General features: G+C 35.1%; 1 protein-coding gene across 2 annotated transcripts in view; it reads left to right on the forward strand.

The window, feature by feature from the left end:
* Positions 1-17,645, forward strand: part of LOC140138660 (transient receptor potential cation channel subfamily A member 1-like) — a 72,482-nt gene that overhangs the window by 43,800 nt on the left and 11,037 nt on the right. For both annotated transcript variants that reach the window (XM_072160400.1, XM_072160401.1), the window contains exons 11-18: positions 6,005-6,169; positions 6,790-6,904; positions 8,080-8,246; positions 9,138-9,222; positions 9,800-9,859; positions 10,993-11,091; positions 11,615-11,685; positions 15,251-15,407. In XM_072160400.1, coding sequence (XP_072016501.1) covers positions 6,005-6,169; positions 6,790-6,904; positions 8,080-8,246; positions 9,138-9,222; positions 9,800-9,859; positions 10,993-11,091; positions 11,615-11,685; positions 15,251-15,407 — 919 coding nt within the window. The remainder of the gene's footprint in view (positions 1-6,004; positions 6,170-6,789; positions 6,905-8,079; positions 8,247-9,137; positions 9,223-9,799; positions 9,860-10,992; positions 11,092-11,614; positions 11,686-15,250; positions 15,408-17,645) is intronic.

Here is a 17,645-nt window from a genome sequence, read left to right on the forward strand (position 1 = left end):
CTTCCAAAATCCACTTCACAACAAATTCTTCACCTATTTTTGACAAAACATCGGTCAAGGAGACAGGTCTAAGTTTATCGACCTTGGGAGGTTTTGTTTTGGGGATCGGGACAACGATGGCTTTTTTCCACTGTGTGGGGACCACTCCCTCATGATAAGAACAATTCAAAATGTCAGTTACAGGGATACTTAATTCGTATGCGAATTCCTTGATCAACCTTGGGGAAACCCCATCTGGGCCACATGCTTTACTGGTTTTGACTTTACTGAGTTCAGCATACACATCCCATGGGTAGAGCAATGGAGGGGAATCAATGGCCGGTAAGTAGGTCTCAAGATTGCAAAGATCCAAAGGTGTCATATGGGAGGAGACCTGCACAAACTGATCATTGATTTTATTCGCAATGGCAACATGATCATCATTGTCCACCCCTGGGACAGGTATGCTGACTTCAGATTTTGTATTTCCCGTCATGATCTTGATTTGCTGATGCCACTTCCGTGGATTGGTAGCCTGAAGATTACGAACCCTGTTAGCATAATAGAATTGCTTAGCCCTCTTAATTTCACGTTGTACCTTGTTACGCAGCTTCTTGTACACCTCATTGTTACCTGTTGAAAAGGCAAGTTGTCTTTTTTTGACAAGTTTTTTGATTTTATCAGACATCCAGGGCTTATTATTATTATGAACCTTTACTGTGGTTAGAGGGAAGAATGACTCTACAGCACCTTGGAGAGACTCATAGAGAGCATCAGCTTTTTGCTGAGTGTTGCTGGCGTTAAGGACATTGGTCCAGTCTTTGTGCTGGATCCAGTTACCAAATTCTCTGATTTGGTGGTCTTTCATGGAGCGATATGTCCTTTTGACATTGGAATGTTTGGCAACATGCTCTAAAGGTTTCCACATGATACTTATATGGTCACTCTTCCCAAGAGCAGATAAGGAATGGGCTCATTATAATGAGCGCCAATGTTAGTCAGTACAAGGTCGAGAGTGGCTTGACCACGGGTGGGAAACTTGATCAATTGTTTCAAATTACAGTTATAAAGAATGTTGTTGATTTGCATTCTATTAAAGTCACCCATGATTACAAAGCCTACATCAGGATACTTGGTATGAAGTAAGTCAATTGATTCAAGTAAATGAAGTCTGAGAAGTTCTTGATTTGGTGAGTCGCGCGGAATGTAAACTGCACAAACCACAATGACGGAGACGTCTCTTGGTAGTCGCTTTGGCTGCAGTTGTACCCATACACATTCCAATTCATCAGGCACTGACACTTCGGAAACTTCTCTGGCTGGGATCTGTGAGTTTACATAAATAGCAACCCCTCCTCCTCTTGAGTGAGTACGGGAATTTGAAAAAAGGTTGTATCCATCAATATTGCACATAAAGTCAGGATATTGAGGGCGAAACCAGGATTCTGTAACGACGCCTACATCAATAGATTCTTGTTCCAAGAGCAATTCAAATTCGTCGAATTTGTTCATAAGCGATTGTGCATTTGTGAGCACAAAAGATGGAGCGTCATTATGGGGGCGCTTAGTACTGGTGGCGACAGGTGTCTCACACTTTACTTTACAAAGGTTGTTGTAATTGACTCCTCTTCCAGAATCAACAACAGTAACTGGTGAGTTTCTGGCAGATTCAACTACTTGAATCTTTCTTGGTACATTTTTACCACCACGACAACCGCGTTTATTTCGTTTACGGTATGTATTAATTTCATCAAGTTTAATCTTTAAGTCATTGTCAATAAAGTTACTGGGGCTGCCGTTCAAGCTTTTCAAAAAGTCAGGTGAGTAAACTATTCTTTGGCTCGAACTTCTGGTGTCCAACAGGTGCATTGCGACCGTTTCACACAGGGCTGACATTCAAAGTCAATGAAACACAAATCAACGGAGTTCCTTGCAGAAGCAACACTTAATGTCAGCCTTTAGTAATACATAGACTTGTACAGGGAAGCTTACGCTGACTGGTTGTAGAATTGTGAAGTGTAAACACATCAAATGGGAGCAAATAAAGTCAATCTCAGGCTAGCGAGAGTTCATTATAGGATGACAAAAGAACGTTGACAGTACTTACTACATCAAAATTGATCACAACGTGGATAAAAGTGTGAAAACGAAGGATAAATAATAGCACGACAATAAAAACACGTCTGGATGCAAGCTGAATAGCGCCCCCGAAATGACATCAACAAAAGAGGAAAAACAAAACAAAAATAAACTTTTATAAAGATTACTTTCACATACGTTGTTTTCTTAAAAGGGCATTTCGTGATCCACAGCCTCATCCCCCCACTTTTCTCAAAAAAAGTTGAGATTTTTATACCACTGGAAACCTCTGGCTACATAATGTTTATGTACAAAATATTCCTTGCAGATTAATTCGTTTAGCAAAGATATCGTGAAATTTGAATTTCGTTCTGATATACCAGAACGAAATTACAACATATTGTCTATGGAGCAGTGTAATACACATAATCATGCATAACTCGGAAACACAAAATCGGAATCAACTGAAATTTTGGGAATAAGCTTTTTTCGTGGATATGGATTGAAAAATGTCATAAAAAGAGGATGCTAGGATCACAAAATACTCCTTTAAGTGAATTCCCACAATACACAGGATTATTTCAAAAGTAATAAACCACCACGTAGGTTTTTCAAATCATTGTTTATCAACGATGCTTGAACAAAAAAATTAATTCCCATCGGAGATTTTTGATTAATGCGTTTATGAATACACCACTCCTAATCGATTTTTGTTACGGAAGTCATCATCGCTAAAGCAATGAGAGACCTGGACATCCAGTGACTTATGTCAACAAATTGCCTCCAATTAGTGCACCGCTGATGGAAACGGCAAACAATACTGAAGCCAGTTTGTCTAAATTAGATTGTATTCTACACAAATGAGCGTAAATGCGAAAGACATGCCGTGTCACAATGGTTTTATTTTAAATGTGTACTTGGCACCACATTTGGTAAGTCTTATAATTTGAAATATGTGATGCAATCAAACAAAATCAGTCGGAACTCGGAAATATTGAATTTTCACCCTCTTATTATAAAAAATTATAATAAGTCTTACACTTTGATTGGTTTGATCAACCAATATAATATTAATCATATTGATGCAAATGCAAGGCATATCATAATTGGTCACGTGTGTGTCAGTTATTCAAACAAGTTAATCAATGTTGTCGCTTTTCACGCGTAAGTCAAAGTTGTTCACTCACTCGTTACGCCAAAGATGAAAGTGAAATCGCCAGTAGTAAATCTAGCGAAACTAACAAGCCTATGTTTATGTTTTAAATTGAAATCATTATAAAAATTAGTTATGTAAACTCTAAACAACAAAATGGCATATTTTACCTTGATGCGGGAAGCAAGTAACCAACGGCTCGAAATACCGACAAGTTTTATCGTAATTTATGATGCATCTTCCTTTTGGCCTAGGTTAGGTACAATTTTTCTTATTTTGTCGCATTGTGCATTAAAATGACAAATTTGAGCGTGATTCGCTCACATTTCCCGGTAAATTTAAATTTAAATTTAGTCCTGGGGTCGTTAGTATCCTTATTATCATGGCGCTGATACAATGACAAATATTTTTATGAAATTATTGTATAGAACTGGAAAAAGATAACTGCATAATTAAGCTTTAGGTTATTGCAATAAACTGTTTCAAAACATTCTAATCGACCATAAAACTTCAAATCGGGATCACAACAAAAATATAATTTTGACTACCTCTTACCAAAGTTTAGTAAAAGATACACGATCATTTGGTAGAAAATGTATTACAAACTCAGAGCAACCGTTAGAAAAATGCGAAACACGCATTGATTGCGTATGCACGGGCATGTAGTACGTGTACTACCCGCAGTACTTTCGGACGCGTTCATTTTTCTTGTGGGTTGATGCATTTATATTTGTTTATATTTTTCAACATTTTTAGTGACAATTTTGTTATAAAAGTAGAAACATCATTGAATTGTTTTTCTTCTTGTGTTAATAAACGCGTATTACTTGTTGCTCGAGATTTTAGATAAAATAATACACGTGTGCTGATGTTATGGCGTCTAATGCACTCGCCCCTTTGGCGTCTGTGAATTAGACGCATCAACATCAGCGCGTAAATACACAAGTAATACGCGTTCATTAATCTATAATCGTTTTACAGTGAGTGATGATTCAGTCATTGGCTATCTCTGCTTATGTCACATAGATTCTACGAAAGATACAGAACTTTTAAGATCTCGCCAATTAGTGCACACGGTATACCAAGTGATTTCTAGGAAGCTTTTCATGGATAGCATTGAAACATTTCCATTAAAGGCACTCTCAATAATTCGCTAAATCACATACAATCTCCCAGCAAAGACAAAACGTTTTCAAAACCTTTTAAACTTGTTAATATATTTTGGGTTTTGGTTTTAGTAAAACGTTTTAATAACAATGTCGGGTTATATAAAGGTCATAAAAACGTTTTATATGAAAACACACTACAACAACATTTTTTAAAATGTTGTTGAAATATTTTTGTGCATATTGTTTGCAATTTCTTTTTTAAATTTCGTCAAGCCTATACGTTTTGTTAGAATATTTTGCAGTAAGTTTTTAGAAATGACATGAAATCGTTTCATACCTTATTATATAAACCGACATTTAAATTTGTTTCTGGGAAACCAATCCAACCTTTTGCGAATAATATCGAAAACGTTTTGTGTTGTGTTTACTCGGCTATAATATAACATCATCATTTTTTTCATTATTGTAAGGAGAATAACTGTGCTAACATACTCTGTATTAGTGACTTGACCGAAAGCAAGGGCAAAACATGTCACACTTTGAGGATTTTTTCCGTGAAAAAAAAAGCGCAGTGATTTATAGTGCGCTACGCACATGCACAACTCCTAGACGTTGATCCACAAGTCTCAGCACACTTTACAGTTTGTCACTGACCACTATGGCCCCACATCATTCCATAAACCACTTAACAACAATTCAGGGACTTTCAAGAACTTCAAGAGCGCATACCCTAGACATTCCACAAATAACCATCGCAACCAGGTCCAGCTCACTGAGTTTCGTACGAGTTACAACGAGACAATTAGCAGTAAGTTTCTTGTCCAGGGGAATTTCAAGCTAACTCAGTTTTTCCACGAGAGCGTACTAGGCACAGCCAGGGTTCGAACCCGCAACCTCTCGCACCATAGTCGAACGCCTTATTGATTGAGCTAACTTGACTACGTACAAGTTCTGCTATTGAAATATTTATTTAAAAAAAAAGACAAAAAAAACCAAAAAAAAAAAAAACCCACATATTGCCAATTGAGACACTCTAGCTCGGATCAATCAATAAATGCGCCTTTAATTGTACAGAATCGTGTTGTCAATGTTTTTATTCCAATGCTTTATTATCTTCGCCTCAAATATCACCGGTTCCCTTCCTGCAATTTACCTTTCCAAAAGCATTACTAAACCTAAACTAATGAATGATATGAATAATGAAAGATGGCAGTATAATTATCAAATATCCTTCACTCTTACTCCTACGATTATTATATTATTGTATAACCAAACCACGTCTTTGAATGATCAATAGGTTAAGCTATTCTACTTGAAACCCCTCACCCCACTGAGGAAGATTTTGGAAATTTAACCAAAGTCTCCAGCTTTAATTGGTCTAAATCGATGCAAATTACATCCATAAAAATCGAAAAGTTGTGGAAGGTTTTGCAATTCAAACAAAATTGTCAAATATTAAGCCAAATTGCGCGAAGTTTAACGAGATTTTATAGTTGTCAACAATTGTCAGTTGGATGTTAACATCAAACTAACAGAAATGTCCATATGGTTTGAATATAAGATGGAACTGAAATTGCGATGAGAATGAAATTCTCACAAAGTGATTATAGAGTAAATAAATATAACATTCATAGTATGTGGTCTGTTTTTGTTTTTGTCATGCGTGTCTTCCTCTCCACCTCAGATATGGGCGTTTCAACTCCTGTAAGCGTCTTCTGGACAGCAGCATCGGACCCAATATCATCAATGACACAGACGGTAAAGGAATGACAGCATTGCACATTGCAGCGTGGAATGGCCACAGTAAAGTCATACAGTTACTGATGTTAAGAGGTGCTCTGTTACACAGGTAAAATTGCAATTTGCTTACATGGTTACTTCCAATGCGAGTTTTAATGACATATTATTTACACGTGATCCAAGACGCGAACAACACTTAAGTCTGATCATGAGAGTCTGTCTATGAATTACTTAATGTGTCGGCCCTCCATGTTGGCTTGTAAAGTGAATCTTGAGGATTCGTGTCATGTTAATACGTCATATTATACGACATGCCGTCCTTTCCGAAGGACGAGTCCCTGCAATATTTCCCCATTTTCATAGTCTGGCTTAGGAAACAATAACTCACATACTTGATAGTTTTTATTCGTCATGCAATTTTAATTAGGACCAAAATCAAGATGGGAACAAACATGGCTAGATTTACCAAAGGGCTAAACCAAATTTGAAAACAAAGAAAAGGAAAGAATAATAGTTAGTGAAGCACTGATTTAGAATGAGAAATAGGTCACTGTTAGGCTTTGGGGTGAGGTGTAAGTAACACGTGACCAGGTGCCCAGAATTTTAACCTTGCCCAGAACCCTAAAGAAGGCAAATGCGGCCTTGGTACAAATCGTCTTCGACGAAAATTATAGCACTGCTATTAATTTGCCAACCTTTTGTTTTTTGTTTATTTATACCAAATTTCAGGGATCACGAAGGGAGAACACCGTTACACTTAGCTGCAATGGCTGGCTATGTTGACACCATGAAAGCATTACTGGGTACTCACTCACATCTATTGGATCAGGTGACCTGCAAAGGGGTGAGTTGATCAGTTTCCTCTTTGAAAAATTAAATGCAAAACGGTCGCTCCGTGTGGAGACACGCTTGGGTCCTGATGGGACCAGGCTCAAGCAAAATGATCAAGCCAGGGTAAAAAGCCTATATAAACATGCTGGCATGTATGGAAAGAGAAGTAAGAAACAGATTTGAAGACAAAGAACAAGAAATAGAAGGCCACTCCCAACAATCAAGTTACTGTCAGCCTTTGGGTCAAGAGAAAGGAAATGCTTATTCCAATAACTGCCACTTAATAATGTATATTAGTATATAAGTTATTACAAAAATGTTGAAATATTCTAAACTGTTATAGTTGTTGTGGTGGCCACATTAATGGAATCAAATGTGTGTCAGCTTACAGTTTTGGCCGTAAAGCCAATGTAGGTTTGCTGATAATATTGGTTAGATGGTAATATTGGTTAAAAGGTTTTCTTTTTACACATTCATTTGTTTTGGTCTAATATACATAACCTCATTACCACACTACTTTTACCCTGGATTTGCAGCATGCTTTTAAAGTAATGTTGACACAATAATTTGAAATGACTTACACGCCACTAATCAAGTAGGTTGGTATATTGATGGGAGAAAGGAATTAGTCGTGTTGTTCATTTACCTAGTTAGCCCATTATCCAGCTGACGCAACATATTGCCGGAACGTGACCAGTGGCTATCTTTCCTATAAATCAATCTCATTATAGAAAGATATTCCCACAAACAATACCATCATTTGAGCCTATAAAGAATGCCACATAAAAGACTTTTCAGTGTATGTGAAACGAAGACATTGCCAAGTATTTGTCCGTTTTCCCTTAGCCATTTACAATTATCATGATTGAAAGAGGGAAAATAGGCTGACTGTAATAATAGTATACCGTAAAACTCGATAGTTAGCATATGTGCTTGCAAACATGAAGGGCCCCATCCACAAAAGTGTAAAGAGTTTTGAGCAAATCATCGATACACATAGTTAACGAACAAGTAAACCTGCAAATGAGTCTCAACACCATTAGCTCAGTTGGTAAAGCGCCAGACGGTACAATTTCACGTTTTCAAAAGCGCTCGATACTAAGCACATATGCTAACTGTCGAGGTTGTTACGGTAATGGCTATGATAGTGTTATTTTATATTTTTTGTGAAAAACATTTTACTTCTAGGAATCTGCTTTGCACGTAGCCGCACGCAAAGGGCAAGCTAAATCTGTCAAATACTTGCTCACGGCTGGGGCATGTTTTTCCACGACCCACAATGGACAAACTGTGTTTGATATTGTTATTGAGGAAAAGAACCAAGATGTTGCCATGACATTAATTACGCATGACAGGTAGGCTTGTTCAAATCTGATATAATCACGACGAGTCTTTGTTCAATATACAGTTTGTTTCCAAAGAGTAACAAAACAATTCATTGTTTGCAAGTATGTTTTCGTGTCAAAAACATCCACGCGAATCATGATATCTTGAAAACTTACATAACATTCAAGGTTTCTTTATTATATACAATGTCACATTTTGCACTTTGATCGAAGTTAGAGGGTTCGGATCGATGGTCATTCTCAACTTGATTTAAAATTACAGCTCCTCAGTTGGATTAGAGTTATTTCTACAATAGAGGTTATCAGTGTTCTATAAGCTGCATATCATATCAACGACTGCTATACCTTGTTTAGGACCTTTGATATAAGTCCCTGCATGTGCAACCATCACTGTTTTAAAATAGCCCGCCAAAGTCATGCAGGTAACTCCGAGGTCGTGCATTGAATTGGTTTGAATGAGGAATACTACTGGAACCAGCGCCTTTTGTTTGAAGTCACATAGTGCTTAATAACATGCATACACTTTGGGAAATATTTGAGACATTTTCGTGTTTACGTGTAAAACCAACGACAAAATTCAGTCAATCTTGCCCCCTCCCCTTTACAATACAGCAAAACATGTAGTTCGGGATTTTCTCTTTTCGTATTAGTAGCATTATGAACATTACAAAGAACATAAATGTATAAAACATCCAAATGAAAGACACGACGCTGCTGTCGGCGTTTATGCCTCGATATGGTTGACATAAAAAAAGTTGGAACATTACCCAGCCAATACGTGTGCAACAGATAATAAAAGAATTGATATCGAAGACAACATTAATGTAAAAAGCATACATTAAAAGGTAATGTAGATGTAGATTTGAAAGTCACAATTTTTTTTTTTAATTTCCTTTTTAGGTGGCACGAGACACTCAGCAATTACTCTAAGATGGACCAATGCCCTGTTGCCCTGCTGATTGAGCACATGCCTGAAGTGATGATGGTAATTCATTAAGTAGAAGAAGAAGAAGAAGAAATAGAAGAAGAAGAAGAAGAAGAAGATGAAGAGATTGGGAAAATAGGAAGAGGGAAAAAATAAATACAGACTATAACAATAAAAAATATACAATTGCAATTTCATTTTTAAGACAAAAAATATTGGCTAACAGAAAAACTATGCATGTTTCTTTACGCTATGCTCAATCAACTAAACCGCCCAGAAACAAGTTTGCAATTTCCCGCATATCAAGCTTGCATCGTGTAAAATTGACTTTCATGATTAGCAATTGTATTTTTGCTTTTCAGAAAAAAATAAAAATGTCATGGTGTACATGTAATATTGCAGTAGAATCAGTAATATCTTGGCTAGCAAAAAAAAAAATGGTTTCTTTCCTAGTCAGGTTCAAACGCTATTAATGTCAAATAATATACAATGAAATGTTATGTTTTCAAATCAAAAAATTGAAAATCGGAAGACATGTGTTAAACAGCATACGTATTATTTGTAAACAATTTATAATTTTTATTAGTATCAATAAACTTAATTAATATACTGTATTGAAATTTGTTTTTTTTATCAGAAAGTGCTGGATAGATGCTTAACCATATCTGAACACGACGCGATGAGTGTTGATTTCTGGGTAAGTATCTCCATCTTGTCGTTGTTTGTAGGTGAAGTAAGTGTTTTGTTAGATAATTTTTCAAACCATGATATTTTGATTCACTTTTAGCATCCCCAAAGGAAATAACACTCGAGTAACATGCCCTATATTTGTATATTCCGACTGTCTTTGAAAAACCAAAGAGAAAACAAAATCAAACCAAAAAACATGAATTTTTCAATCAGAGAATAATACTGTTCTTAAAAAACAAAAAAAACAAAAAAAAAAACAGCCAAAAATAAAGACACTAATGTAAATTTAATTATTCATTAGAGAATTAATTTGGAGAAAACCTTCTGATAATTACAAACACTCGCTGAGCAGCAAGACCTTCACTCTAAGCTTTTAATCCGATAAGCAGATATCTATTTGTTTTCATGAATAGAGGTTATCCGTGTTCTATAAGCTGCATATCCTATCAGCGACTGCTATACCTTGTTTAGAACTTTCAAAAGAAGTACCTGCATGTGCAACAATGAGTGTTTCAAAATAGTCCGCCAAAGTCATGCAGGTGACTCCGAGGTCGTGCATTGAATTGGTTTGAATGAGGAATACTACAGGAACTAGCGCCTTTTGTTAGAACCCACACATGAGTAAAGTGGATAACCTCTATTGGAAGACATTCTTTGATGTATTACTGAGCTCAATCATCTGAAATTACTGGAGCGTGATCCACCCAGGCTGGTGGCTCAGTATAGTATTTTATTAACAGAAGATTTTCTCCAAATTCGTTTCCTAATGTACACACATTATTTGATTGAAGCGGTTCATTTGTTAATTAATCACAAATAAAGTATGTACTAAAAGGCATTTTAAACAAAGGACATTACATAAGAATGGTGTAATATTTAAGGATAGGGCCTGAATATATATACTGAGCATGTCAAAACACAAAAACAAAACAAATGTTTCTGAACGATGCAGTGTTAAAAAGTTAATATCTCTGTTTTTGCTCTCTTAAAATGAACACCTCTTCCGGCTTCGTTTTGAGCTGAATTGAATGTAATCGTTCCCTTTTTATAAAGATTATTGATAAGTGGTTATTCTGAACCAGAGTGAACATGTATATTAGACCTTTTTGCTTCATTCTGTTTTTCTTGGTGCCTTTTCAGGTCAACTATGACTTTCGGTACTTGGAACCCACGGTCTGTTGTCGTAAGGAAATAAAACAATGTGCAGGATTTGACATACCACCTCTACCAGCTCTAAACGTAAGTTAACTCCCCTTAAAACTACCCTAAAGAAAAATATCAGTTCACTAACCCTACCCCCTGATCTAAGTAGTGTTAACTTGGAATTGGCCCGATAAGGCGACTAAAAACATGATCTACGTGCGGTCGGACCTTCCAAGTAGGGTCGGTCAGTTGGGCCTTTTTTTTGACAAAATCACCAAAATTTGTAAACATCTTGCAATTTTGGGGAAATACCAAAATAAAAATTTGTTCATGCTATTTTCGAAATTTGGATCAGCATTCATTTGAATAGGTAAACATTGTTTCCCAATTCTTGTAAATTCTGGGTAGGTCGGTCCCGTAAAACAGGATTTTCTTTGTTTGTCGCCCAAACACAAATTTCACCTTTTCTTTCGGACAATAATAATGTAAAATTGACGATTGGTCTGTTTTACACAAATTGACAATTTCGCCTTAATTTTGGGCTAAAGTATATATATATAGTAACGCGTGTCAATTGATATATTTGTTTTGTCTCAATTGCATTTGATTGAATCTACAGGCTATGGTACGTCATAACCAAGTTGATCTTTTGAGTCACCCGCTGTGTATTGAGTATCTGAACAGCAAATGGTAAGAAAATGTTAGTGAAGCAAGCATGTTGCAAACTATCTTCATAATACTACAACATTGACGCTTGCCACGTGTAATAAAATGCAGGAAATTAAATCCAATTTAGTGTGATTGAATAAACATTCCTCTGCATACAACGTACTACAGAATAACATTAACAGGCTGATTCGCTATAGGATATTAAATATTTCTGTCAGACGTTCACTTTGAGCACTAGTGAAAAGGTCATTGCCTAGTTAACACTCAAATCAATAATTCAATTCGATTCATATGTAATCTCTCCTAAATACCGAGTTATTTTACCGATATTCTTTTGATTTTTTAAAATTTTTTGTGTACATTTATTTATTTTTTGTGTATATTTATTTATTTATTTATTTATTTATTTATCTATTTATTTATCTATTTATTTATTTATTTATTAGTAAATGTTTAGCTAGTTAGTTATAGTGGGAATTAATATTTGATAAAAAATGTGCTTTACATAAGTTGGTGCTCGAAATGTAGAGATTAAGCCTAAGATGGCGGATTTAAGGAATTTGAGTTTTTTGGGTTTTGAGATTTATGAATTTGGGCAACATCGTTCTGAAGTGATATTTCCTGAACCAAAATACCAATAACTGTTCGTCAGAAATCGTGTCTCACACGAAGCTCAAATTCAGCCTCATTAAAGCCGCCATTTTAGGCAAATCCACTACATTATGAGCACCAAATCGTCAACCTGCTACGCTAATTGCCTAAGTCATTTCTTGTAATTTATTTGTAAAATATGGTTCAAGCATGCATTTAAGCATATAATTTAACCAATCTTTGCAGAAGAACAAATGATAATGATATTTATAAAAAGGAATAATCCGAAATAATTAGTGTGATTACGTAACTAATGCATGCTTGAACCACATTTTGTTCTTTGTTCTCAAAATCACAAAAAATGACGTAGGTTATTAGCGTAGCAGGCTGACGATATGTAAACTTTAAGGCTAGCAACTATTTTAAACAGTTGAGATTTGGTACTTCACAGCATCTTGCGAATGGTAGTGGGCTTTGGAAAAATTTGCATTGATCATTTCATAGCGAATGTGTAGAAGAATTCAAATATCACATATATACTTTTGTAGGCACTGTGGTTCTTGAGTTATGTTGTAAAGTGGGCTGAAACAACAATAAATCAATCAAGTTTTTAAAGTATACGATTTGTTGAATGAACTTTTGCAAAATATCAAAGTGTTATTTTTCAATAATATATTGATTTTGATAATGAAAATAAGTTATTAGCTATAACTTGGGAACCTAATCATGTTACCAAAATAAATAACAACAATAACAATAATACATGTTAGATGGTGTGAGTAGTCGTCTGTTAAAAGCAGGGGCTGGTCCCCTAACACCTGCTTTGACCCACTTGTTTAACTTTAGTCTTTCTATGGGACAGGTTCCCCAACCTTGGAAAACGAGTAGAGTTACTCCTCTTTTAAAGAGGGTTCTAGATCTGAGGTAAATAACTACCGCCCAATATCCGTCCTTCCTGTTGTCATGAAGATTTTTGAGAGACTGATCCATAATCAACTTTATTCATACTTGAGTGAAAACAACCTTCTTTCTTCAAACCAATCTGGCTTCAGACCAAAACATTCCACACTCACCACCTTAGTTGAGGTTTCTGACTACATCCTTACAAACATGGATGCCGGTCATCTTGTTGGAGGCATTTTTATTGATCTCAAGAAGGCCTTTGACACAGTCAGCCATTCTATTCTGCTTCACAAACTCAAATCTTTTGGAATTGCAGGTCTGGAGCTGGATTGGTTTAGTTCATATTTGTATGATAGGAAGCAAGCCACTAAAGTTGGAAATGTTGTTTCTGAATTTGAAATAGTCCAGTATGGGGTGCCTCAAGGATCAATACTTGGCCCTCTCCTTTTCACAATGTATATAAATGATCTCCCCCTTGTTGTTTCTAAGGAAACAAAAATCAACCTTTATGCTGATGACACTGCCATATTTTTCGCTTCCAAAGATGTTCATAACATTAATGATCATCTCAATTCTGACCTTTCTCAAATTGCATTGTGGATGGAAAGAAATAAACTCACTCTTAATGCAAAAAAGACCAAAGCCATGCTCTTTTGCTCAAGTCGTAATATTAGTAAATCTGATGATCTTAGTTTATTTTTGAATAATGATGTCTTGAAACTGTAAATAAATGTAAATACTTAGGCCTCACTCTGGATCAAAAATGTGCTGGGAGCCTCACATAAATCAAATTTGTTGTAATGTTTCAAAATATATTGGTCTTCTATATAGAATTAGAGAGTGGCTATCAGCTGACAATTTAAATACAATTTACAAAGCTCTTGTGCTTCCCAGACTCAGTTATTGTGACATTGTATGGGGTAACTGCAATTATACTCTCCAGAACAGGATAGAACGTCTTCAGAATCGGGCTGGGAGAGCTATACTCAGGGTCCCTGTTCGCACACCTTCTTCATTTATTAGGGACAGGCTTGGCTGGAAGCTCCTAAGTGATCGTAGACATGATAACTTATGTATCACTGTCTTTAAATGCCTAGCCGGGCTTGTTCCTGAAGGCCTAAATGATGTTTTTACTCTTATTAGAGACAATCATGGCCATAATACAAGAGGTAGCTCTCACGGTAATATAGCTCTCAATTTTAAACCCAGAACTGAAGCTGGAAGACGTTCTTTCCTGTTCAGGGGGGGGGGGGGCCAAAGCATGGAATAATCTGAAATCTGATCTGAAATATCCAATACCAACCAATACTTCCATTTTCAAAAACAGGTATTTAAGTGTGTAATAATATTTGCAATATTTAATAGTGGAATATGACCATTTGTGTAATTAAGTAGCAAACCTTTTTAAAAAATTTTGTGAACATGGCCTTAGGCTTGTATTTGGCCAATGTTGCAATTAAAATTTTAGTTTTCAAATGTGTATATATAATTGAAATGCTGATAAAATTTCTTACTGTATCAATTTTTAGTGTGTTAAAAATCTTCAATTGTTTTATAATTTGAGAAATATGTTTATTTAATTCAAATACTAAATTTTCTTGTTATGTAAATTCTATTGTGTCACAAATCTGAAACCGTGTAAATTATTTAGTTTCCAAAACATGTCTTTTATGATGTATTTTGGCAAGTATAATGGAAATCTTAAATCTAAATTTCTTTCTTGAAAAAATTATGAATTCTGAATTCTATATTTGATAAAAACAATTTGTTGTTAAATTTGATGCGCTGTGTTGGTTATGTATTTTATAATTATGTATTTTATAATATGTAAAATATGGGTTAGTTTCCCCATTTTAAATTTATGATTGTGTATGCTTATATATTTATGTATCCTATGTATTTAAATATTTTGTTTCATTATTTTGATGTATTTTAATGTATATTTTTATGTGACCCCTGGGCCTCATGGAAGAACAGAGGATACCTTAAAACATCCACTGAATGAGTAACCCAGGCAAAAGAAGAAATAAAATAAACAAACAAACAAACATGTATTATAATAATTGTTCCCTTCGTTGTTTCATTTAATAAGGTGTGCATATGGAGGACCGATCCATTATGGTTATATACTGATCTACCTTCTCTTTGTCGGCTTCTTCACTTATTTCATTGCAACACTCGACCCTACACCAATTATGGTGGATGATGGCACAGTTAGTCATAACATTAACGGGACAACTAATTACCAGGTAAGACTAATGCCCCACGTTCAGTTTGAACCTTTTACGATATCGGTGTCCCGACATGTATCGATGACTCGATCTCTCTATCGCACCACAGCGACATTTGCACATTATTTTGGTGGGACTTGAGAGCACACCAGACACACCAAATTGCATTCTGATTACGAGGAATGCCCTTCTAATGATTCTTATTTTTTGAAATTGGCGATATAATACAAATGGTATGGCAAATTATTGAAACTTTGTATTTTGACATATACATGTATAGTCCTCGAAGTAATCCGACCATCAATTTCACAAAATTTTGGGAAACTGTATGTATATCTTCTATACGAAAGGTCAACATTTTCAATTGATGGTGGGCTTCTCATCCCAGCTACATACATTTTATGTGCATATCATTAAATTTATAACGTTTACTTCGAGTACTATTAATCGCATTTTATGGCGAATTAAAAAAAAAGAATTATTTGATACCAGAAGGACATTCCTTATATTCAGAATGCAATTTGGTGCGTCTGATGTGCTTTCAGGTCCCACAAAAATACTGTGCAAAGATGGGTGACCGACTTAACATTATTATATTGTGACCTACTCCCACGAAATGAGCGTTAAGTCACAAGTTGGGAGTTTCGAGACGGTCCAACTGTTGAGTTGATGTTTTTTTTTCTTTTTTCTTTTTTGTAGACAGCTGTCTTTATTAAAAGTTTCTTAATACATAGTACTGTCACTTAATCAGTGACCTTAAATACATTAACGTGCATTTTATTTATTTATTAATATTAGTGACATAGTCATTTCAAGAGAGTTATAAGAGGATTGAAAAACAAGCAACAAAAATAGGGGAAAAGAGCAACAGAATGAGCGAATAGAACTAACTGCTGATTATTTTGTACTCAAATTGAGTAGAAAACAAAAAACAAACAATCAACAATGAGCTTTTTTTTACTCATCCCGTCGACCCCCTCCACCACACATTGAGCATGTTGAGCATATTTTACTTTCTTTACTATGGATTAAAAATACACAGGAATGAAAAATTATATCATAACATTAATAGTTGCCAGGATTGCCACTCATTATTAAACTTTTGTAACTTTAGGCTACATACTGCTTGGTATTTCAAAACATTATAATAACATTTAAGTTCCCTTTTAAAACATCTAAGTTTGGTCGTTTCTCTGTCATCTTTACTCTATACAAATGTAATTTTGCAATAGTCAAAATCAATGTTAGAATTAAATCATATTTAGATCCAAAAAGAATTAACTGAGGGTCATAGCTAGATCTATACTGATCTTGTCTTTTATCCAGTCTTTGAGATCTTCCCAAAAATTTCTAGACAAAGGGCAATCCACAAAGAGATGCTTGATTGTTTCTGGATTTATCTTACAAAAAGTACATAAGTCATCATCACTTATGTTCATTTTTAACAACAATGTATTTGTGCCTATGATACTCTGATTAATTCTGTATTGAAACCATCTCAGTTTAATATCAGTGGAAAATTTGAAATTTAAGGTACATATTTTTTTCCAATCATCATTCTCCATTCCAAATTCCATTTGCCACTTTGACTTACTCATTGTATTCTTCATCTTTGATTCAATAGAAATATCATAGAACATTTTGCACCCTTTTCGTTGCTTAAAAGTAGTTCCATATTATACGGCTGAAAAGGGAGGCTAGTTTGGAGCCTATAGTACCATTGTAATTAAAATTTGACTGAATTGCCCTAATAATACCATTGTATTCTAAGAAATTGGTCTTCACTTTATAAAGTTTTGTAAATTCGACAATCGACAAAAAGGATCCGTTTGCATTTAAGAGATCATTTATAAACAGCACACCTCTTTTTTTTTCCAATGGGCATAACAAACTGATTTACCACCAATCTTTATTTTATCGTTCCACCACAAATATTGTTTTGCAATACGGTTGAAATCCAGATTATTATTATTTACAATGTTTATAAGTGAGGACCAAGAAAATAGAGTATCATACCAGAACTTATTATCTATCATGTTTTTCATGTCATTAAAACGATACATACCAAGGCAACAAATATCATCACTTATTACATTAAAACAAAGACGAAATAGCTTAACCCATTTTTGATCACCACAGGCAACCCTCCGAATCCAATTTACCTTTAAAGCATTTATATGCATTTCTACATTTGGCATCTTTACTCCACCATTCTCATAATTTTGCACAAATTGTATTCTTTTAACTCGATCTGGC

Source organism: Amphiura filiformis, chromosome 18 (assembly GCF_039555335.1).
Source record: "Amphiura filiformis chromosome 18, Afil_fr2py, whole genome shotgun sequence".
NCBI lineage: Eukaryota > Metazoa > Echinodermata > Ophiuroidea > Amphilepidida > Amphiuridae > Amphiura > Amphiura filiformis.